The sequence below is a fragment of the Phalacrocorax carbo genome, chromosome 3 (genome assembly GCF_963921805.1).
Source record: "Phalacrocorax carbo chromosome 3, bPhaCar2.1, whole genome shotgun sequence".
Taxonomy (NCBI): domain Eukaryota; kingdom Metazoa; phylum Chordata; class Aves; order Suliformes; family Phalacrocoracidae; genus Phalacrocorax; species Phalacrocorax carbo.
In genome coordinates this window covers 128,811,546-128,833,447 of record NC_087515.1, presented here as the reverse complement: position 1 = coordinate 128,833,447, position 21,902 = coordinate 128,811,546, and the positions used below count along the sequence as shown (strand labels likewise).

At 61.6% G+C, this 21,902-nt stretch overlaps 1 protein-coding gene across 1 annotated transcript; it reads right to left on the bottom strand.

Moving 5' to 3' along the window:
* Positions 1 to 5,322: 5,322 nt before the first annotated feature.
* On the bottom strand, positions 5,323 to 20,303 carry KIF3C (kinesin family member 3C). Its single transcript, XM_064448400.1, has 8 exons — positions 18,825 to 20,303; positions 14,113 to 14,214; positions 13,890 to 14,012; positions 13,666 to 13,784; positions 11,049 to 11,165; positions 10,668 to 10,776; positions 9,573 to 9,748; positions 5,323 to 8,668 (listed from the first exon to the last, which is right to left on the bottom strand). The coding sequence occupies exons 1-8, from the start codon at positions 20,235 to 20,237 to the stop codon at positions 8,575 to 8,577; spliced, it is 2,253 nt and encodes a 750-aa protein (XP_064304470.1). The 5' UTR covers positions 20,238 to 20,303; the 3' UTR covers positions 5,323 to 8,574.
* Positions 20,304 to 21,902: the final 1,599 nt, after the last annotated feature.

Below are 21,902 nucleotides of genomic sequence, written 5' to 3'. Positions count from 1 at the left end.
GAGAAAAATGTAGGGAAATGGAGTAGAAGAGTCACTGGGGAGAAAATGAATGAAATTCTCGGGTCTTCGCACAGCTACAGCAGTACAGAGAAAAGTCCACAGGGTGTCATCAGAGCGTCAAGGAATAGCAAAAAAAAACACCAAACCCCAAAACCTCTCTGGATAAAGGCTTCCTGCACAGCTCCTGTCCTGGGAAGTCCATGCAATGCATTTATAGTGGCTGTAGTCACCTTCATGCTGAAATACTTCAAAATATACTCAGTTGTAAACACATTTAGCTCATTTGCAGCTTTTTATAACAAGTAAATCTCAAAGTACCTTACGAAGATGATAATAAGCTTTAACACTGCTGTAGCAATGGGACAGTCGGGATTCGGAGCAGCTTGCTCATCGCGGCCCAGGAGCAGGGCCAGGAGGAGAGACGAGCTCTCCTGACAGCCGGGAGTCCTGATGGTCTCTGTCTCCCCTCTGTCCGTGCTCCTGGGGCAGGCGTGCGAGAGCAGCGGAACCTCCACCACCACCATCAGGAGCGGCAGGGTAGGACTGGAAGAGAAGCAGGGCTCAGTGCCAGCAAATGATTCCAGTTTTCTGGAACGAGACAGATAGGAAGCACTTGGTAAACCTTGCTTTGAGCTACCCTAGTGTATCTTCACCGCACCTCCTCATGAGGTTTCAGAGACAAGTTGCTGTCTGGGTGGCTCATTCTTCACACACAAGAGGAGAGCAAGAAGAAGAAGAACCAAAGGCTGTATAAATTTCCCCGAACACATTCTTCTGTCTGTGGTGTGGGAGACTGAGGGGTGGCCCTGTGACTCCCGCCACCTTTCCCAGCACAGACGCTGTTGTGATGACTCTGGCTCTAGCACCCAGTTCCACTTCAGCCACAGAGTCCTGAATTCACATCACTGACCACATGGACGTCGTTGCTCTGAGAGTGAATCTGGTCCAGAGACTGACACGTCTATTAGCGGCTCCGCAGCCATCCAGTTACAGCAGTCACGGCCCAGGAGCGACCCAACGCGTTTCTTGCAGAGTTCTCCGCTCCAAACCTCCCACCACGTCGTACTCCGCTGGGAGCAGCTATGGCTCTGCAACCAATTACCCCTGCCCGGTGGGTCTGGCCCTCATAAAACCACCTTCTAACAATTTGAACGCGGAGCTGGATGTTCTTCAGGGAGATGTAATTACCTGTAGGCTGTGGACCTTGCCTTGGTAGCCATCTGCCTTCCTCCCATCACACCCACCCTCTGTTTGAGACACACAAGCTTCTTGCTGGTTCTTCTGCAGCTCTTTCAACCCGTGTCTTCAAAGGGATTTCCACCTCCAAGACAATCTGAATGCTGGGGGTTATGCCAGGATTTAAGTTATAGGAGGCTACTCTACTTCTGTGGGTCCCTGATCTTCACAATGAACTGGCCACCCAAGTGTATATGGCGTATGTTGTGTCTTTGCTAGTTCAGCTTCTGCCTCTCTTCATCCTCCAGTTTGTGTCACGCTTGTGGCTCCTGGGCCCCTCACACTTGTACCTTCCTGCGTTGTACCTGGACACGGCAGCCGCGGAGGGGCAAGAAGCCTCCGTGGGCATTTTTCTTCAGAGGTGGGGTGTAGGTGTTTGGCCCCTTTAAAATGTCCGCTTCAGTTCGTCATTGAAAATGTAAATATTGGCATATAGAACCACACAGATCTTGGGAATACGTCTTAGATTCATAGCAGAAAAAGTCCTGTGAATTGTAGTAGGAAAGAAACCAAAATTGTTATAGTGAACTCACCCTAAATTTTATACATTTCAATTAAAAATTATAACCTGGTTTGAACTGGCAGTAGGTGGGACATAGCTCTTTAAAGTCGAGTTTCTACAACCTGGTTCAGTATTCCCGCAAAAGCTGCAGGGTTCTGTGCAATCCTGTAGGACTGCAAGGGACGGTTGCTCCAGGGAAGCAGAGGGATCTTGAACCTGGGAAAAGACTCCCCCTCGCTGCTAAAGCCGCTCAATGTCGTCATCAAAGAAATTGCGGCCGTTTGTAAAAAGGCAAACCAACGCCGACGACCGAGCGAACCAAATCACCAAACCAAACCAGGCTCAGCTGGGAAACGTAGGCGCTCCCGGGTATTTTCTGCATTGCCAATGTGATGAACTCGGGTGATCAATATTCATGAAATGCAGCAGCTGAGGGCACCCAAGCGCCGCGCAAAGCCTGCGCACGCCCTGCAGGTGCTCGCGCCCTCCTGCCGCTGCCTGCGCGCGGGCGCAAAGGCGGAGGGAACGTTCGCGTTCGTGAAGCCGCACCTGCAGCTGCTCTCCTGGCTGCCGCTCCGCCGCTGCCGTGGGGAACACCGAACAGCCCCGAGACTGCAACGCCGCAAACCACCCGCTGCAGACTTTGCAAGGACAGAGTATTTTTGGTGAGTCGAGCGCTCCTGCCCGAAGTCACCCTGTCCTGGGGGATCTACCACGTGCATCGCCAAAGCTGACGTCTCAGAATGGTTTTGGCAGTTATACTTGGCGCGGAAAAATCCTTTGCCCTTCTGTGCACCTTTCATGTGTGATTTCTGAACTCCTCTGGAGTAAGTGGCGCTCCTGATCGCATGGCAATGCTTACAACTTGACGTTTCCCTCCTTTTAGTCTCTCTGCGCTACCTAGGGACCTCGCTCCCTGGTCTGCTCGCAGGCTGCCTTGGGTGGCAGCAGAGAGATAAACCCGACTTCCTCCCTTCCTTGCCTCATCCCAGTTCTTCCAGCTCTGTCCAGGGTTCGGCTGTCCTCCCCGACACGCAGACTGCAGCCTTGCAGTAATTTCAAACCACGGAATCATAGAAACTAGGATTGGCGGAGGTGGTCAGGGGTTACCCCATCACCCTTTGCCCTCCAGCGTGATTAAGTGCCTCTTAAACAGTTCTTGACAGCTGCCAGTCTAATCTGCTTTTAAAAGTCTCCAGTGGAAGCGATTCTGTATCACACGTGCGTGAACTATTCTAGTGCGTTATTATCCTTGGGGGCTTACAAAGGGTTTCCTAAATTCTAACCTAAATCTTTCTTGCTGTGTTTTAAGACCAGAAATTCCTGTCCTGCCTCCTTTCGGTAGCTGAAACAGGACCACCTCCTCCTTTTGCAGCAGTCTTTTCCAGTATTTGAAGATGATGATTACCTCTCTCCTCAGCCTTCTAGCCCTGGGTGGAAACAGCCCTGTTTCTTTCAATCTTTCATGTTTTCACATCATTCCCCTTGATTTCTTGCAAAGTCTTTGCAAATGGTCCCGTTCTTGGCTGATCAGCGGTGCCCGGCGTGGCTCCCCCTTGGAAGGGCTGGCCTGAAGGAGAGCAAAGCACAGTTCTGTCTCTGCCTCCCTACAGCCTGTTTCTTCTGGAAAAATCTGCTGCCGGTAACTCCGCTTCAGCCTCCCATCAGTGAGCGTGTCAGAGTTTCACCAAAACCTCTCAGTTTGTCACAGTTCGTGCCTCCTCCGTAGCGGCAAGGCCTCTTAGCAGAAGATTAGCTTGGTTTGATGTGATTCGCTTTGGACCAAACCACGCTGGCTGTTACTTCTCACCTTGTTCCCCTGTCGATACAGACGGATTTTGTTGACCCATTCAATGTCTTTTCAGGAGCTGAAGTTAGGTTGACTATATAATTCCCCGAGTCCTCTTTTCCCCCATTTTAAACCCATTCTTTATGTTTGTTCTGTTCCTGTTTGGACACTTTGCTTGTTCTTTATGAGTCCTCAAACCCCCTCGCTCGCAGCTCCGAGGCTGCTTTACCAACCTCCCCGCGTACATCAGTACAAATTAAATCAGACGCAGCCAATTTGGAAACAACCAGCATGTGTAAGAAATCTGTAACCTATTGTACTCTTATTTTAGCCTGAGTCCTCAACCCTTTTTCGCTGACATTTATTGCCAGCCATCTGATTGCAGCTGACCTTTTAAATGAAGACTGAAGTAAAAAAAAAAAATGATTGCATGCTTAGTTCTTTCCTCCAATATTATCACTCACTCCCCAGCACGTAGTGAAGGTCCTTCTTTCGTTTTACTTTTACTGCTAATGCACCTACGGATTGCCTTCTTGTTCCCCTTCCTCCTCCTCCCCGTTGTGCGCCTTGTCCCTCCCTGTGCCCACGTCCTCGCCCCTGTGCCCGCGGGCACCCAGGCTACCCGTGGGACGAGCGTAGGAGGCAGCGCACAAGGGAAGGCCGGTGTTAAAACAAGCTGGGGAGCAGAGGGAGCCGCGACGGGGCCGCGAGCGACACCCGGCATGAGCTGCCTGCGCTTCTGGAGTGCCTTCTGGGTGCCAGCACCGGTCAGACTGCCGAGGACAATCCTGAAGCATGGGAGTTCGGTGCCTTTGCAGTGTTTTCTTAGTAAGAGCTTCGTTAATACGTAAGGCGTGGGAATTTTCCCCATTTCCCAATGGCATGGGAAAAATGCAGTGGCATGTGGGAGGAGAGGTGACCAGCCTCTTCCCTGCTCACTGTTGCTGCTCCCTCCTCACTGTTTCAGCTACCAAAAAAACCCATTTACATCTGTGGTTCTGATTCCCTTGAATGTCCGCAGATCCTTCCTTGCCCTCCCCGTGGGCTCTAACTGTCCCCGTTTAACCTCGTTTCCCTTATTTTGCCTTTACCCACAGGCTCTTCACTCCTTTGCAAGAGCCACCCTCACCGGGTGCGCGCCCTGCGGGTGCTCCCGGCCAGCCCTCCCGCCCGGCTCCAGCCTCCCCCTTTGCCTTCGTGCCGCGCCTAATGCAGGCTGCGGGCCTCACTGGATCGATGCCGACAACCCAGACTGTGCTGGGACCCGTCCCTGGCATCAGCGCCACTAAGCTGGCAGGAACTAGGCGAGCCTCAAAATCAACTTAGCTTTTGCCGCTTAGACCTTGTCCTAGTGAAATTCCTGCAGATTACAGCTGTTTTAGTACAAATGCTCCATCTGATACGAAGCAGGAGGAATACACGGAGAAATCCAGGCGGGCAGACAGCGATGCCCCCGCTCGCGCCGCAGCAGGAGCCCAAATCCCAGATCCTTGTCTCAAACCACACGGCCCGTGAGGCTCCCCCCGAGCTGGGTGCGCGATGTGGAGCTGCGCTTAGCTCGGGTTAAGGCGCCGTGGTGCCGGCGGGTTCCGGCCGGCGGGAGCTGCGGATGAACGAGGCTGCAGACGCCCTTTGCAATGATGCTCATTCCTTTATTGGTGTCACTGCCAGTTTTCTGAAGGGTGCTGGCGCTTTCTGGTCGTTCCCAGCACTGGGTCAAAGCTACATTACAGCGTATCGAAGAGGCGTCCATCCAAAGCCAGAGGGGGTGTGAGATTAATGACCTCTCTCCATACAGTATGTATAATATATATATATTTATAATATGTCCTGTATATTCATATGTATAGAGTGACAAGGATGGGCCACCATACAGTAAACTTTTGATTTCTAAATAAATCACCAGAGCAACAGGCACAAAAATTTGGTCCTAATCAAGGCCCTCACCTTGTTAATCGATCCGAAACAGACCCAAACCCACCCCCTCGCAAAAAAAAAAACCATGTCCAAACCTGAAACCCAAAATAACTAAACAATTAAACAACAGAAAAAGCGCCCCAGCCCAGCCCCGTACCCCCTCTGGGAGGTGCCCCCTGTACAGTCACTCACATTGACGGTAAATAGATCCCTTGGCTACACGCGCGCGCGCGCCCACGCACACCTACACACGCTCATATGTAAATACACACGCACCAACATACAAAGACCAAAGAACATTACAAATATACATCCGAGGTTGCTGCAGCGATGCAGAGAGGCTGCGGAGGCACCCGAGGCAGAGGGGAAAAAGCCGCCGCAAGCTCGCCCGGCCCCAGCTCAAATCACCAGCATCTGCTTACAACCTTCCTCGGGGTTTGTGCTAAGGAGGTTGGGAGGTCGTCGGCAGCGGTGGAGAGAGACGGGGCGAGTCCTCGGGAGACTGCCCCGGGCCCACGCGCACGACAGATGCGATACGAGCGGCACTTGGATGTCGAAAGCGGCTCCACCCGTCCCCAGCACCGGGTGCTGGTACGCCTGTGCTGTGCTTTGCTGGAGGGGCTTCCACGCGGATCCCGCCGGACCTGGACCTGTCCTTCGCCGTGACACGGATGAGGTTCAGCGTGTGCCATGGGAGACCGGTGAGGCACAAATCCGCCCTTCAACGTGATGCTCCGTGGCCGGGGGCAAGCTGGGGGGAATGAGGGGGCACCATCAGCTCTTGAGCTGGGTAGTGAAGGGAGGGGAAAGGCTGGTTCACCGCCTCAGGGCTCCACGAGCTGCTGATCCGGCTGAAGAGGAACTTGGGGCAATTAGAAAACAAGGAAGGGAGGAAAACATATTCCTGCAGGCCGCCCTGCAGACAGCTTCTCCCCTTTCTGAGGCCTGTGCTGCCTGACCCTGACTCCCAGATGCCATCTGGAAAACTAAATAAAGAACCGGGTCTCTCATCCGCCCTGTTCCACGGGGCCAGGGCCAGCTTGCTCTGGGGGATGCACACGGACCAGCTCCTGGCTGCTGGTGGGACCCGCGGGCACTCGGCCCTCACCCCAAGCCAGCTCTCACTCCTGAAATGCCCTTCCTCCTGCACCCTCCTCCCCAGGCTGAGCACAGACCAGACCCGGCTGCTGCTCGAAGGGGGCGAGCTCAGTCCTGGGAGCGACCTACAGCTTCCAAAACCGCCTACGAGCCAGCCGCTGGGGTGGGGGAGAAGGGGGCAACGATTTCAGAGAGGCAGAAGGTGTTATGGGGCACAGGTGGGGAAGAGAAGATGGTGGCAGAGGGCAACGATCAAGAACACGAGGCAAGACAATGTTACAGGGGATGGGGAGAAGCCACCCCGAGCAGGGGATGTGTCAGGAGGTGGGTGGGAAGCTCTGTGGATGCCCCAGCCTGGCCACAAGCAGCGTGTTGGTGGGACGTGCTCTGCTCTGAAGTTTGCTGATGTTTCTGCTCCATGTCTGCGCCTCGTTCCCTCTCCCTCCCTCACCCCGGTCCTGGGTGCAGGAGTCATCGAGGTGAGCAGTCCTCCAGCAGAAGAAACTCTCTTCATCGCCAGAAGTCAGTCCCTACCTGCAGCCTTCTCAGTCCTGCCTTCCCAGGGCCTGGCCTCGGCGCACGCCCATTTGAAGACCCGAATCCTCCCACGTGAACCAGGGGTCGCTCCCTCGTTCGTTAGGATCTCGTCAAACAACCGGATCTCCCCCACCTCCGCGCATCTGGAAGCCACCCCAGGGAGACCACAGCCGCTGGCCTGGCTCTGCCAGGAGGATCCTCAGCAAGGACCCACCTCCCCTTGACTGACTTGCTGAAAGCCAAGTCGCTCAGGAACACCGAGCGATGTCCCGGCACCTACGTGTGCTGCTGCCTGGGACGGGTTCCAGATCGCCAGAGTGGCCTCAAGGCTCGCCCCCTCGTATCCATTACCCGTTTCACGTCCACCCCTCCATGACCCACACAACCCCCAGGAAATTTCTCCCATGTGCGAGGTGACGTCCACACGGTGTCACCCAGCCCGGAGGAGAGCGATGTTGGCATCGCTCCTCCAGGCATCACCATCTCGTCCTGCATTTCTTCACTGCCTTTAGTTGCCAGGACGGTGGGTGCTCTGGTGCCACCCAGGCAGCACTTCCCCCCAGCCTGTGTCTTTGGAGGGGGATGGAGATTTCCATCTCCTGTTCTTGCTGTAAGGAGTTGGTCGCCCACTTGCGCAGGGATGGGAGCAAGCTGGGTGTCAGGCAACCGAAGAGGACAGGGCCAGCCGTCGCAGAGCGTGGCACAGGAGGACAAAGTCCCGGCACCACCGGGACTGACTTGGTTTGGTTAATCTGCAAGCCCTGTCTGTGGCTGGAGCTGGCGTTCCTGAAGTGACAGCCATGCCCAGAAGTCAATGAGATGTCCTTGCTGCCACCAGTGTTGATGCAGGCTGGAGAGTCCCTCCGGGCCTCTGACAAGCCCAGTGCGAGGTGCTGCCACCACGAAGTCTCCAAATCCTTGTAGAAATCACCAAATTCCCTGGGATCCAGCAAAGCAAACCCAGCACCAGAGTCCGGGGCTGCCTCACCTTCTGCCGATGCCACCAGAGTGGGGCACGTGCCCTCTCCCGCCTGCTCCGTGGAGCAGGGAGGGGAGCAGGACGCCGGTGATGCCCGCCCCGGCGGTGCCCCCCTGCCCCAGCCCTGCGCGGGGGCTGCGGCGGCGGCGTGGGGAGGGGTGGGAGCTCAGCGTACCCCAGCAGCGGTCGGCGTGGTGCCCACTGCCAGCCTTGGGTGTCCTCCAGTCCGAACGCGCCTCCTGACTCCGTGCGTCAACCACTCCATAAATAAATACGTTAAATAAATAAAGTGACAGATCCAGATGGGGAGGGGGGACAGAAGGAAGGAGGGGGCAGCTCCCCTCGCCCCGGGGGCTGTTCGTGAGCGTCCCACACAAACACGCGCACACAAAGTAGCTGAAGACAAAGACGAACTGGGACCAGTGGAGGTGCTGCCGGCTGGGGCTCCTTCCTCGGCCGTCGGCAGGGCACAGTCCTCGCTGCGAGGCGGTGCGGGGGACGAGGGGGTCCAGGACATCACTCCTGAGCTGGCATCGTGGCGGCGCGCGGGGAGCTGGAGGTGAGGGACACATGCGTTGTGGAGGACGGCAGCGACCGCGGCGTCTGGCACCTGGACGGGGAGGCGGACTGAGAAAAACTGGTTTCTTCTCCTTCCCCTTCCCCTGCATCCCGCTGTCCCCGAAATCCAGCCACTTCCTCAGTCACTTGCAATGCAGGGAGAACCAAGGGACACCCGGAGTTGGGCAGGATGATACCTTGTGTCTTATCATCCGGGATATACGCGTATCATAGAGTCAGAGAACGGTTTGGGTGGGGAGGGACCGTTAGAGGCCACCCAGCCCAACCCCCTGCCGTGAGCAGGGACACCTTCAGCCAGAGCAGGTTGCTCAGAGCCCCGTCCAGCCTGGCCTTGGGTGTTCCCAGGGATGGGGCATCGACCACCTCTCGGGGCAGCCTGGGCCAGGCTTTCACCGCCCTCACAGTAAAGAATTTCTTCTTAATATCTAATCTAAACCTACTGGCTTTCAGTTTAAAACCATCACCCCTCATCCCATCCCTACACTCCCTGATAAAGGGTCCATCCTCATCCTTCCTACGGCCCCCCTTCAAGCCCCGAAAGGCCGCAATAAGGTCTCCCCGCAGCCTCCCCTTCCCCGGCTGCACAACCCCAGCTCTCCCAGCCCGGCCTCGCAGCAGAGGGGCTCCAGCCCTCGGAGCATTTCTGTGCCCCCTCTGGCCCCGCTCCAACAGCCCCGTGTCTGCCCCGTGCTGAGATGTATATGACGACCTACGACATCATCACCCTGTTTTTAATACTTATCCAACAATCGTTACCAAAGCAATGTCACCCATATTTTAGAATCTGCTCACACCCCAACAACTCAAGGCCAGTTTCAACCCCAAAAGGAATGGGGGGGGCTCGCAGCTCTGCTGAGACTCCTCCGTCTGCCCCACACGGAGCATCCCGGCTGCACCGCAGCCCCCATGCATCCCCCCCACACGCCGGCGCTTACCAGGAGCGGGACTTCCTCACCCGGGAGGCTGCCGGCCTCTCCAGGAGGCTGTCCAGGTGCATCAGCCTCTCCAGGTGCAGAGCCCGAGGGTCCTGCTCTGCCAGGTCCCTGCTCCGCTCAAACTCGAAGATGGCCGGAGGGGAGAGGTCCAGCTCCAAGAACATGATGTTCTCAGCCTGCAGCATGAGAGGGCAAAGGGAAAACCAACGCGAGGAGTCACCGTGTGGAAAAACACGGCTACTGCTCCGGCAAGTTCACACTACCAAGAGAAGCTGACGGGGATGCCAGCGAGCAGGACCCTCCTCTGGCTGCCACAGCCACAAGGCAAGCTCAAAACTGGAGCCCAGGCTCCCTGCCCTGCTCAGGATCTTCTGGTCTTTCCTGGGGCTGAGCCCAGCAGGGAAGGCTGAAAGGCCCCGTCCCTTCAAACGGCCGCAGCTGCTGGTGAGCCAGAGCTCAAGGACCGGCTGGGAGCACGGCCACCGGTCCTGCCAAGTGGGAGGATAAAGCTGGGAGCCTGAACTGGCGTATCCCAAATCATCGGGAGCTTGTTTGCTCCGTCTTCTCTCCCACTGGTTATCCACCCACCCATATATCCGCTCAACCATCCACCCATCCAACAACCCCTGCACCCACCCACCCACCCACCCACCCACCCACCCACCCACCCATCCATCCATCCATCCATCCATCCATCCATCCATCCATCCATCCATCCATCCATCCATCCATCCATCCATCCATCCGTCCATCCATCCATCCATCCACCCATCCGTCCATCTGTCCATCCATCCATCCATCTGCCCATCCACCATCCCTCCCTCCCTCCATCCATCCATCTGTCCATCCACCCGTCTGTCCATCCACCTGTCTGTCCATCCCTCCATCATCCATCCCTCCATCCACCCATCCCCCCCTCCATCCATCCATCCATCCATCCACCCGTCAACCCATCTGTCCTTCCACCCATCCCTCCCTCCATCCCTCCATCCATCCATCCCTCCATCCATCCGTCTGTCCGTCCGTCCACCCACCCACCCCATTTATCCAGTGACTTCTTGCCCCCCCAGCAGGCACCAGGGCCCTCTGGCTTACCCGGTACCGAGGATGAGACCCCATGGCCATGGCCACGCGGGCGTACTGGCTGATGGGTCTCTTGTACCCCACCGCAGAGGTAGGCCGCTTCTTCATTTGGCTGCTGTTTCTAAAAATAGAGAGGCAAGTTCATTAGAGAACATAAATTCCTACTGAAAATGCATCCAAAGAGTGACCAGTCGAGCTCGTCTACAGTGCGTGAAGGGTGGCCCTTCCTGCTGGGGCTTGGCTTGGAGAGGATTTCCACCTGTAGGCACCTGTAAGCGTCCCGGGGTCCCCGCTGCCCCCCAGCCCGGGGACATCCCTGCCCTGCAAGCACAGGCTTCGTGCCCGCGGGCCGGCAGCGCTGGGGCAGAGCGTGGGTCGGGGCCGGGGACGTACCCTCCGGTGGGCACCAGCGGCTGGAACTTCCACTGGTCCTCCTCGCCATCGAAGTACAGCCGGTTCATGATCTTGTTCTTCTCTTCTGGTGGGATGAAGTTCTCGATGATCAAGTACCTGAGCAAGTGACCGGCCGAGAGAGACGGAGCGGGAGCAAGGGGGTGGGAAGGAGTAGGAGGGGAAGGAGTTAATGTGACAAGTGACAGAAAACAGGTCGGAAACGGAGAGGAAAGGGATGCCAGGAAGCGGGGGAGACACAAGGAAATGGGAAAACATCCAGAAGATGGAAACACGATGGAGATGGCGAGGTTGAAGCAACAGATGCGGCCAGTGGAGAGGCGACAGAGGCAGGAGAGGGAGGGCAGAGGAAGACGGTGGTCAGAGAGGAGCAAAGACACTGGGGCAGCTCCGCAAGCTTCCTCCAGGCAGGAGCCCCCCACCTCCCCTCCGCTCCCGCCCGCTCCCCCGGCTGCCTGACCAGAAAATAAAGGAAAGCTCAATGATGCAAAATAGACCCCAAAGGGAATCTTTTTTTCCCACATTTTTGGGGTCAAATTGAGCGGCTGCAGGAAATTGTTTCGGGTCAATGAGTTGCTCCATCGAGTCTCCGGCTTTTAAAAGGTCTGAATCACTTTCGAAGGGAAAGGTAGCAAAATCTGAGATTAATTTCTGTTTCTAGTAAAAGTATAAATACCTTGAAAATGCTAAAGTACTTATATACGTTGGGGTGTGTGTTTTTTAAGGATACTGAATAAGATTGTTGCTCAAAGTGAAAACAAACCCACCAGAGGTGGTGGACCAGCAGCCGCATCTCCTGCTGGGAGGTTGCTGGAGGGAAAATGCTGCCCGGCCTCACCGGGTGCCACCGCCGTGCCGGGGGCTCCCACGGGGCTGGGGCTCACGCCGAGTCCCCCCAAGGCTCTCTCCCTCCGAGGGCTGCGCTGGGGCTGCAGCAGGTCTCCCGCCGCCCTCGGGGGACACTTACCGCCGGCTCCCACCGTCCACAGCCCGCACTGCTGCTGCGCCGCCCTCTCTGCTCGTGTATTTTCTGGTTTTTCACCTTTCCCAGCAACTTTTTATAACTCTCGTGTGCAACTCACCCGGCTCAAGAGGTTTAATATGTTTTACACCTTCTGCCACCGCTGACAGGGCAGGAAGCGCTCCGTTGTCCCTGTCAGCAGGTGTATCGCTGCCTCCAGCTGAGCACCCCGGCTTTGCTCTGACACCCCAGCTCTGCTCTGGGCACCCCAGCTCTGCTCTGGGCACCCCAGCTCTGCTCTGGCACCCCAGCTCTGCTCTGGGCACCCCAGCTCTGCTCTGCGCACCCCAGCTCTGCTCTGGGCACCCCAGCTCTGCTCTGGCACCCCAGCTCTGCTCTGGGCACCCCGGCTTTGCTCTGGCACCCCAGCTCTGCTCTGGGCACCCCAGCTCTGCTCTGGCACCCCAGCTCTGCTCTGGGCACCCCAACTTTGCTCTGGCACCCCAGCTCTGCTCTGGGCACCCCAGCTCTGCTCTGGCACCCCAGCTTTGCTCTGCACACCCCAGTTCTGCTCTGGGCACCCCAGTTCTGCTCTGGGCACCCCAGCTCTGCTCTGCGCACCCCAGTTCTGCTCTGGGCACCCCAGCTCTCCTGTCTGCACACCCCAGCTCTGCTCTGGCACCCCAGCTCTGCTCTGGGCACCCCAGTTCTGCTCTGGGCACCCCAGCTCTGCTCTGGGCACCCCAACTTTGCTCTGCGCACCCCAGCTCTACTCTGGCACCCCAGCTTTGCTCTGCACACCCCAGCTCTGCTCAGCGCACCCCAGCTCTGCTCTGGGCACCCCAACTTTGCTCTAGCACCCCAGCTCTGCTCTGGCACCCCAGCTCTGCTCTGGGCACCCTGGCTTTGCTCTGACACCCCAGCTCTGCTCTGCGCACCCCAGCTCTGCTCTGGGCACCCCGGCTTTGCTCTGGCACCCCAGCTCTGCTCTGGGCACCCCAGCTCTGCTCTGCGCACCCCAGCTCTGCTCTGGGCACCCTGGCTTTGCTCTGACACCCCAGCTCTGCTCTGCGCACCCCAGCTCTGCTCTGGGCACCCCGGCTTTGCTCTGGCACCCCAGCTCTGCTCTGGGCACCCCAGCTCTGCTCTGCGCACCCCAGCTCTGCTCTGGGCACCCCAGCTCTGCTCTGGCACCCCAGCTCTGCTCTGGGCCCCCCAGCTCTCCTGTCTGCGCACCCCAGCTCTGCTCTGGCACCCCAGCTCTGCTCTGGGCACCCCAGCTCTGCTCTGCGCACCCCGGCTCTGCTCTGGGCACCCCAGCTCTGCTCTGGGCCCCCCAGCTCTCCTGTCTGCGCACCCCAGCTCTGCTCTGGCACCCCAGCTCTGCTCTGGCACCCCAGCTCTGCTCTGGGCCCCCCAGCTCTGCTCTGGCACCCCAGCTCTGCTCTGGGCCCCCCAGCTCTGCTCTGGCACCCCAGCTCTGCTCTGCGCACCCCAGCTCTGCTCTGGGCACCCCAGCTCTGCTCTGGCACCCCAGCTCTGCTCTGGGCCCCCCAGCTCTCCTGTCTGCGCACCCCAGCTCTGCCCTACACGCCCGACGGGGCTGCGCCCGGGCGCGAGGGACGCACAACCACCTACTTGAGCTTCAGCTCCCGCGTCTGCTCGTTCTGCGCCTCCTCCAGGTCCTGGCGCACGCGGATGTACTCGTCGTGCTGGTCCTGGATCTCCGCCTTCACGGCCTGCAGCTTGGCGTACAGCTGGGGGAGAGGAGCAGCCCCTCAGCCCCACGGCTCGGGGGCTGCGGCGAGCCCCGGGGCTCCGGCGGCCGGAGGGACGGCCGTCCCTGCCTGCCACGCTCTCACCTTCTTCAGCTTCTTGGTTTTGATCTCCACCTCCTGCTGCAGGGAGGTGTAAGTCTCCCGCAGCTCCATGGTCTCCTCGTCCCGCAGCAACATCTCCTGCTGCATCTCCCGCTCCCGGCGTTTCTGCAGCGCAGGGGGAAACGCTCAGAGCCGGGAGGGGGGTCCGGCCCCCCGCGACGGCCCCGTCGCCCGCTTAGGCCGGGTCAGGCCCCCGCGCCGGTACCTGCTCGGCTATCTCCTGCCGCTTCAGCTCCAGCATCTTCTGCTGCTCGTTGGTGTGGTCCACGATGGTCCTGCCGCCGATGAGCAGCTTGCTCTCCATCGCCTGGGGGGTGCAGAGCAGGCTGGGGGTCAGGGCATGGCCCCCTGGGGTTTGCCCCAGGCCATCCTCGCCGCGTGAACACCCCGTGTCCCTGAACACCCCGTGTCCCTGGCCACCGTCCTGGGCTCCCTGTCCTCACCCCTGGTTTCAGGGAGGTGCCACCTTCAGTGCAGGACATGCCTTGGTCCCCAGCTGACGGGCACCGAGGAGCGAGGGGCTGGTTCAGGGCAGCGGCGGGGGCTGGAGCGGGGGGTGCGAGGGACGTGCCCCCTCCGCAGGGACATGGCGTGGGGCCCCTGGCGACGAGCCCGGGCTGGTTCGGGTCCCGCTTCCTTCCGCACAGCTGCGACCCTGCAGGATGCTGCGGACGTGCAGCAGCTGCCGGCAGCGGGACCCGGCCCCAGCCGAGCCGAGCCGGGCGGGGGGCTCTGCCCCGAGGCCCCCGGGACCTGTGGGGGGGGGGACGCCGCAGGGAAACCACCCGCAGCGGCACTTCCCGCAGCTCAGCCGGGCGCTGGGACTGCGCGTATGCACCCCATTGCACCCCCCCAACCCCACCCCGTCACCCCCACCCCACCCCAGCTGCTCTTCTCTCTGCCTCCCCGGGGAACGGGGCTCCCCCGTCCCACCGCTGCACCCCCACGCATCTATCGGTGTCCGTGCACGCGTCCGTGTACGCACACGCCTGCGCGCGGTCACGCCCCCGCACACAAACACACGCTCGTACACCCGCGCGTGTGCGTGTGCATTTCTACACGCGTGCTCAAGCATGCAGCTGTTCACGCTCGCACACGCGCACGCTCTCCTTTGCCCCCTGCACGCACACGCTTGCGTGCAGCCCCCCACGCACCCACGTGAGTACACACACGCACCCCTGCGTGCCCATGCACGCGCAGGTTGGTACACTCACGCGTGCCCACGTGTGTGCACGGGCACAGGGGTGTGCACACACGTGCCGGGTGCGTGCGCCCCCGGCGGACACGCGTGCACACACGTGTCGGTGTGTGTACAAGCGCCGGGTGCCTGTGCACACCCACGCATGAGGTGGGCACGCTACGCAGCGGGTGTCTGCACGCCCGTGCAAGACGCGTGTGCGCAGGGTGCGTGCACGCCCGCAGCCGTGTCACCGTGTCAGGGTGTCAGTGGGACAGCGCGGCTGGCGCCGGGGAGGGAGGGGACACCCTGCGCCCCCCACGGCTGCGGCTCAGGGCCACGAGCAGGGATGGGGCCAGACGTCCCCGTGCCACCGCGCCGCCGCACACGGCTTTAAAAATTAATCACCGAGACAGCGCCAGCGCCACTCGCCGCCATCCCCGGGGTGTCCCTGCCAGACGCCGACCGCCACCGCGCGCCTGCCCTCGCCCGCGGGCACGCCTGCTCGGGGTCCCTCTGCACCCCCTGAATGGAGAGCCCCAAATGCAAAGCTCCCCCCCTGATCCTTACCGTGCCTGGACCCCCGGGATCCCCCCGCCGCCACAGCCAAGGCCCTGCCAGGCAGGAGGGCCGGGACGCCACGCCGAGGGGGGACGCTGGCACTGGGGGGACACACGTGGCCTTCATCGGTGCCACCAGCACCTGCCCCTGGGCAGGGCTCTCCCAGGGGGTGCTGTGCCCCCCCAGCAGTACTGTGCCCCCCCAGCCGCACCCCAGCACCACCTTGGGCACAGAGGTGGGGGCTCAGGCAAACCGCAGACCCCTGTTCACACCGACAGCTCTTTGGGGTGATATTCTATTATTTCCCCTATTTTTCCACTACTTTTTCCCCTTCCTGGCCCTACGTGGGACAGACATGGGGGCGCATGGCGTGGCGTAGGATTTTAGGAGGAGCAAGCAGCCCCCCCAGCACCCGTAGGACAACCCCTGCGTCCGTACCACCAGTTCCCACCTTCCCCCAGCCCCGCGAGACCCTCACAGCTGTTTGGTCCCACAGGTGCCCCATGCAGCCCCCCCAACCCTGCTTTACTCCCCCAGACCCCGACACTGGGGATTCCTCCTTCCTCCTGGCCCTGCCGCCTTCACTAGGGTGCCGATGGCCGGGTGCTTTGCCGGGAAGCCACCGGGTTGCCATGGTGGGGGGCTGAGACCCCCAAGGGCAGCCCCCCCCTGCCCAGCCCCATGCCATCCCCTGCCAAGGTGGGCTGGGGGGACTGGGGCTCTATGGGCCCCTTGCCCCTCACACCTCCTCCTCCAAAGCCAGTTCTGGGCTGGTCCCAGTTGCACCCTGTGCTGGGGAGTGTCCCCTGTGCCCTGCCAGGGCACGTCCTGCCCCAGCAGCATTGGGGGGGACCGGGTGGGTGCTGGGAAGATGCTCAGCCAGGGCAGCGTGCTGCCACCCCTCCCACGGCGCTCACCGCCGGCTCCCACCTTTGCCGTGGGATTACGGGGTTTCTTAGCGCTGCCGTTTTCTCCCTGCCAAAGCCTTTATTCCCTCTAACGAAGACGACTCCCAATCTTCTTTAGCGCATGGGACAGATTGAACGCTAAGCCTCTCATGGGAACTCATTTCCGGCACCCAAATAACTTCCCCGGTACTTTCTCACCCACTGACCCCGACCTCAGCACCCGGCAGAGCATCAGACGAGAGGCCCGGAGCCCTGGCCAAGCCGGGGCAGAGGCTCCGCTGCAGCCGGCTGCTGCGGCACAGCCCGTCGGCTGGGTGCCGCGGTGCACATCTGGGTGCCGCGGTGCACATCTGGGTGCCGCGGTGCACATCTGCTGGGCAGGCTGGCCCCTGCCTCGCCGAGCTCGATGCCACCCACGTGTCGCAGCCGGATGGTGGGGCCGGGCCCCGGCTGTGCCAGAGGTCAGAGGCAGAGCCCGCCTCCACGAGCGTGACGGCAAGACGGGGTCCAGCGTGCCCAGCCCGTGTGTGCGCAGGGCACCCGACCCCCCAGTCACCGCAGCTGCCTCTGCCACGGTCACTCCGGAGGCCTGAAACACATGAGCAGGACACAGGGCTCTTTTCAGACCGGTGCCTCCGTGCCTGGCCCTGCTGCGTGCCAGAGCTGCCCACGGGTGCCGGGAAGCCACCCAGTGCCCCCCGCAATGTCCCCCCCCGGCTCTGCCCAGCGGGGTGAGCATCGCAGCAGGCTCTGCCCCTCCATCGCTGGCACGGCGGGGGGTTTTGCCCCCTGGGGTGACACCTCTCTGCGGTGACCGTACGGTACCCCCATGGCCAGAGGGTCCCGGTGTGCAGAGCAGCTCTGACGGCCACCGAAGGGGATGCGGCGTCATCTCGCCTCCGGCCCTGCCTTGTTACTCAGCAGTTACAGGACACACGGTGGCCCCGAGCCAGCCTTGCTGCACCGTGCCGGATGAGGAGGCCGTGCGGGACGGCTGCCAGCGACAATCTGCACTCCACGGCAGCGGGGGGCACGGGCTGTGAGGCACCCACCCCTGCACCAAGCATCCCGCTCTGCCGGGCCACCCATCACGGGACATCCGTCATGCCAGCCGGGGACCGGCATCCCCGCCACGGCTCTGTCCCGGTGGCACGTCCCAGTGTGAGCCCACGGGTCTCTGTGCAGGCATCCAGGCATGGCCACGCGTCCCTGGGCATGGCCGTGCATCCCTGGGCATGGCCGTGCATCCCTGGGGCTGCAACAAACACGGCTCTGGCCATGGAGGGGGGCCGGAGGGCATCCCCCTGCTCAGCCCCCGAATTCACAGGCAGGGACGGACACCCCGCGCGTCCCCGCCTGGAGGGCTCCGTGCTCGGTCGCCAGCCCGGCCACCGCATCCGGGCCACCGCGGTGATGGAGGGGCTGTGCCGGAGCGTGACGCGGCGGGGTCAGGGTGCTGGGGCTCCTTCCCTGCCGCCGTGCCTGTTTTCCCAGCCCCGCGCTCATGCCGGCCCCGCAGCAGCCGCGGGTGGGTGGGAGGGGGTCAGGACCCCCCAGTCTCACCGGGAACAGAAGCAGGGCTTCTAGGGGGAACAGTGGTGCAGCCCCAGACCCCCGGCACGGCTGCCTGGGGCTGGGCTGGGGCTGCTGCGGCCCCTCTCACACTCAGCCCAGCATCCCCTGAGCCGGTGGCATGCCACGCCTGGAGGGTGCTGATAACATGCCCCCACCCACCCCGCTCCATCTCGGGGGTGCCAGGAAGGTTCTGAGGTGGGGAGGGGGTTCCCTGCAGAGCTGCCAGGCCCTGCCTGTGGGCTCACAGCCCTGCCCATCCCCAGCAGAGCCCTGGCGGATCTGAGGCGGGAGCCATGGGGTGGGACAGGCTGGGGGAGCAGGCGGGGGGCCGGCTGAGTCGTGCCCCCAGCCTCAGCCCTGGGCGTGTTCCTGGGGCCACCGGGGATGAACGTGCAGCGTCACCCCCCCACCCCGCCCGCAGCAAGATGCTTTGTTGCGCCGAGGTGGACGAGACCCGAGCGCAGCAACCTCGTGCCTCTGGTGATCGGCCCCCTCGCGGCCCTTCCCGCCCCGCGGCCCCAGGAGCTCTCACGCGAGGTCCCCACACAGGTCCGTGCCCAAGGGCAACCCCTGCCCACCACCCGCAGGAGGACGGGGCTGCCCTTGGGGACCCTGCTTGGGCACCCCACGAGGGGCTGGACCTGCCACGCGGGTCGTGCCCCAGCATGGCTCGCAACGGTGCGTGGCAATACGCACCTTGTACTTGGTGGCCAGCAGCTCCGTGGCCTCCTGCTCCTTCCGCAGATCCTCTATCATCTTCTCCTTCTCCTGCAGCAGCTTCTGCTTCTCCTCGCTCACCAGGCTGTGGTCATCCTGAATAGCAGCTTTCTCCTCTTCCAGCCTCTCCTTCTGCTCCTTCAAGTAATTCTCCATGTTCTTCTCCAGGCCGTCCTCATTGTCGTCCTCCCCTTCGTTCTCCGTGGCACTTTCTCCGTCCACGGCTTTCTTCCTCCGGCTGCTCCTTCTCCTCTTCTTCCCCAGCATGCCGCGTTTCTCCAGCTGGGCTTTCAGCCGGACAATCTCCTCCTGGAACTCCCGCAGCAAGGTGTCCTTGGGGTCCTCGTTCACCCGGGGCTTGTTCTTGATGTTCTTGGCCCTGTTGGCGAACCTGAGGGTGGAGAGGCTCTCGTCGTAGCTGTGGGAGGCCGGGCCCAAGGTGGCCACCATGATCGTCTTGGCGTTGCCCCCGAGGGAGTCCTGCAGCAGGCGGGTCAGCTTGGAGTCCCGGTAGGGGATATGCGTGCTCTTGCCGTCCACAAGGGCGGAGATGACGTTGCCCAGGGCGGAGAGGGAGAGGTTGATCTTGGACGCTTCCTTGGGGCGCTCGCCATGGGCCCCCATTTTGCTCTGGCGCTCGCTGCCGGCCAGGTCCACCAGGTTGAGCTTGCCCACGCGGATGTGCTCCTCGCCGTCCGGCCCCGTCTCGCTGCACTCGATGGTGATGAGGAAGATGGCGTGGGAGCGGGAGCTGTGCTCGTTCATGTTGGTGCTGCCCACGGACCGCGTCTGGCTCCCCAGGTTCATCACGTGCTCGATCTCCTTGACGTTCTTGGTCACGAAGGAGGAGAGGTCCTTGATGTACACCCCCGTCTCGGGGTTCTCCTTCAGCTCCAGCTTCTTGCTCTGGTCCTTGGCGAGGAGGTCCCTGATCTCCTCCTGGTAGATCTCCAGGTACGAGGCCCTCACCAGGTACTGCTGGTTCTGCGAGCGGGAGATGTGGGTGAAGATGTGCTCGAAGGAGATGGGGATGATGCCCCGCTTCTCCGGCTCCGCCCAGGCCCCCTGCATGGTGTAGGTCTTGCCGGTGCCGGTCTGGCCGTAGGCGAAGATGGTGCCGTTGAAGCCCTGCAGCACGGAGTCGATCAGCGGCCGGACCGTCTCGTCGTAGAGATCCGCTTGCTTGGAGCTGGCGTCGTAGACGGCGTCGAAGGTGAAGGTCTTGGGCAGCTCGCCGGGGGCGGCGCGGGGGTTTCGGATGCTCACCTGCCCCAGCTTCACGTCCAGCTCCAGGACGCGCTCGTAGCCCGCCGCCTCCTCTTTCCTGCTCATGGGGCGGCAGCGGGCCACCACCTTCAGCGCCTCGCAGCCGCTGCGGGACTTACCGGCCATGGCGGCGGCGGGCGGGGCCGGGCGGCGGCGGCGGCGGCGGCGGCGGCGGCGGCGGCGGGGCGCGGGGGGGGGGGCTCAGCCGCGCCGCCCCCGCAGCATCCCCCGGGCCGGGAGCGGGGCCGGGCGGGGGCCGCGGTCGCAGGCGGGGAGCGGGGTGCGGGGGGCCGGGGGGCGGCGGGGCGGCCCCGCCGGGCGTTCGCTCATGGCAGCGCGGCCGCTGCGCCCCGGCCGTGTGCGGGGCCGGGCGGGACGGGCAGGGCGGGCAGCGCGGCTGATTCGCTGCCGCCCCGCAGACGGGCACACGCACGGAGCCACGCACGGGCCCACGCACAGGCAGGGACGCGGGAGGGAGGGAGCGCTGCCGGCCCCGGCCCCCGCCCGGGCACGCCGGGAGCTGTAGTCCCGGCTTTGTGCTGGGCCGGGGCGGGGGGCGAGGGGAGGGAGCGGGGCGGGGGGCGGGGGCGGGGGGTGTGCGAAGGCAGGACTGGGGGGGGCGGGATGGAGGGTAGAGAATGCGGGATCAGGATGCAGGATTGGGATGGGGGGTGCAGGATGCAGGACTGGGATGCAGGACTGGGATGGGGGATGAAGGATGCAGGACTGGGATGCAGGACTGGGATGGGGGGTGAAGGATGCAGGAGCAGGACTGGGATGGGGGATGAAGAATGCAGGACTGGGATGGGGGATGAAAGATGCAGGACTGGGATGCAGGACTGGGATGGGGGATGAAAGATGCAGGAGCAGGACTGGGATGGGGGATGAAGGGTGCAGGACTGGGATGGGGGATGAAAGATGCAGGAGCAGGACTGGGATGGGGGATGAAGGATGCAGGTCTGGGATGCAGAACTGGGATGGGGGGTGAAGGATGCAGGACTGGGATGCAGGACTGGGATGGGGGATGAAGGATGCAGGACTGGGATGCAGGACTGGGATGGGGGATGAAGGATGCAGGACTGGGATGCAGGACTGGGACGGGGGATGAAGGATGCAGGACTGGGATGGGGGATGAAGGATGCAGGACTGGGATGCAGGACTGGGGTGGGGGATGAAAGATGCAGGACTGGGATGCAGGACTGGGATGGGGGATGAAGGATGCAGGACTGGGATGCAGAACTGGGATGGGGGATGAAGGATGCAGGACTGGGATGCAGGACTGGGATGGGGGATGAAAGATGCAGGAGCAGGACTGGGATGGGGGATAAAGGATGCAGGTCTGGGATGCAGAACTGGGATGGGGGGTGAAGGATGCAGGACTGGGATGCAGGACTGGGATGGGGGATGAAGGATGCAGGACTGGGATGCAGGACTGGGATGGGGGATGAAAGATGCAGGAGCAGAACTGGGATGGGGGATGAAGGATGCAGGTCTGGGATGCAGAACTGGGATGGGGGATGAAGGATGCAGGTCTGGGATGCAGAACTGGGATGGGGGGTGAAGGATGCAGGTCTGGGGTGCAGGACTGGGATGGGGGATGAAGGATGCAGGTCTGGGATGCAGAACTGGGATGGGGGGTGAAGGATGCAGGACTGGGATGCAGGACTGGGATGGGGGATGAAGGATGCAGGACTGGGATGCAGGACTGGGACGGGGGATGAAGGATGCAGGACTGGGATGGGGGATGAAGGATGCAGGACTGGGATGCAGGACTGGGATGGGGGGTGAAAG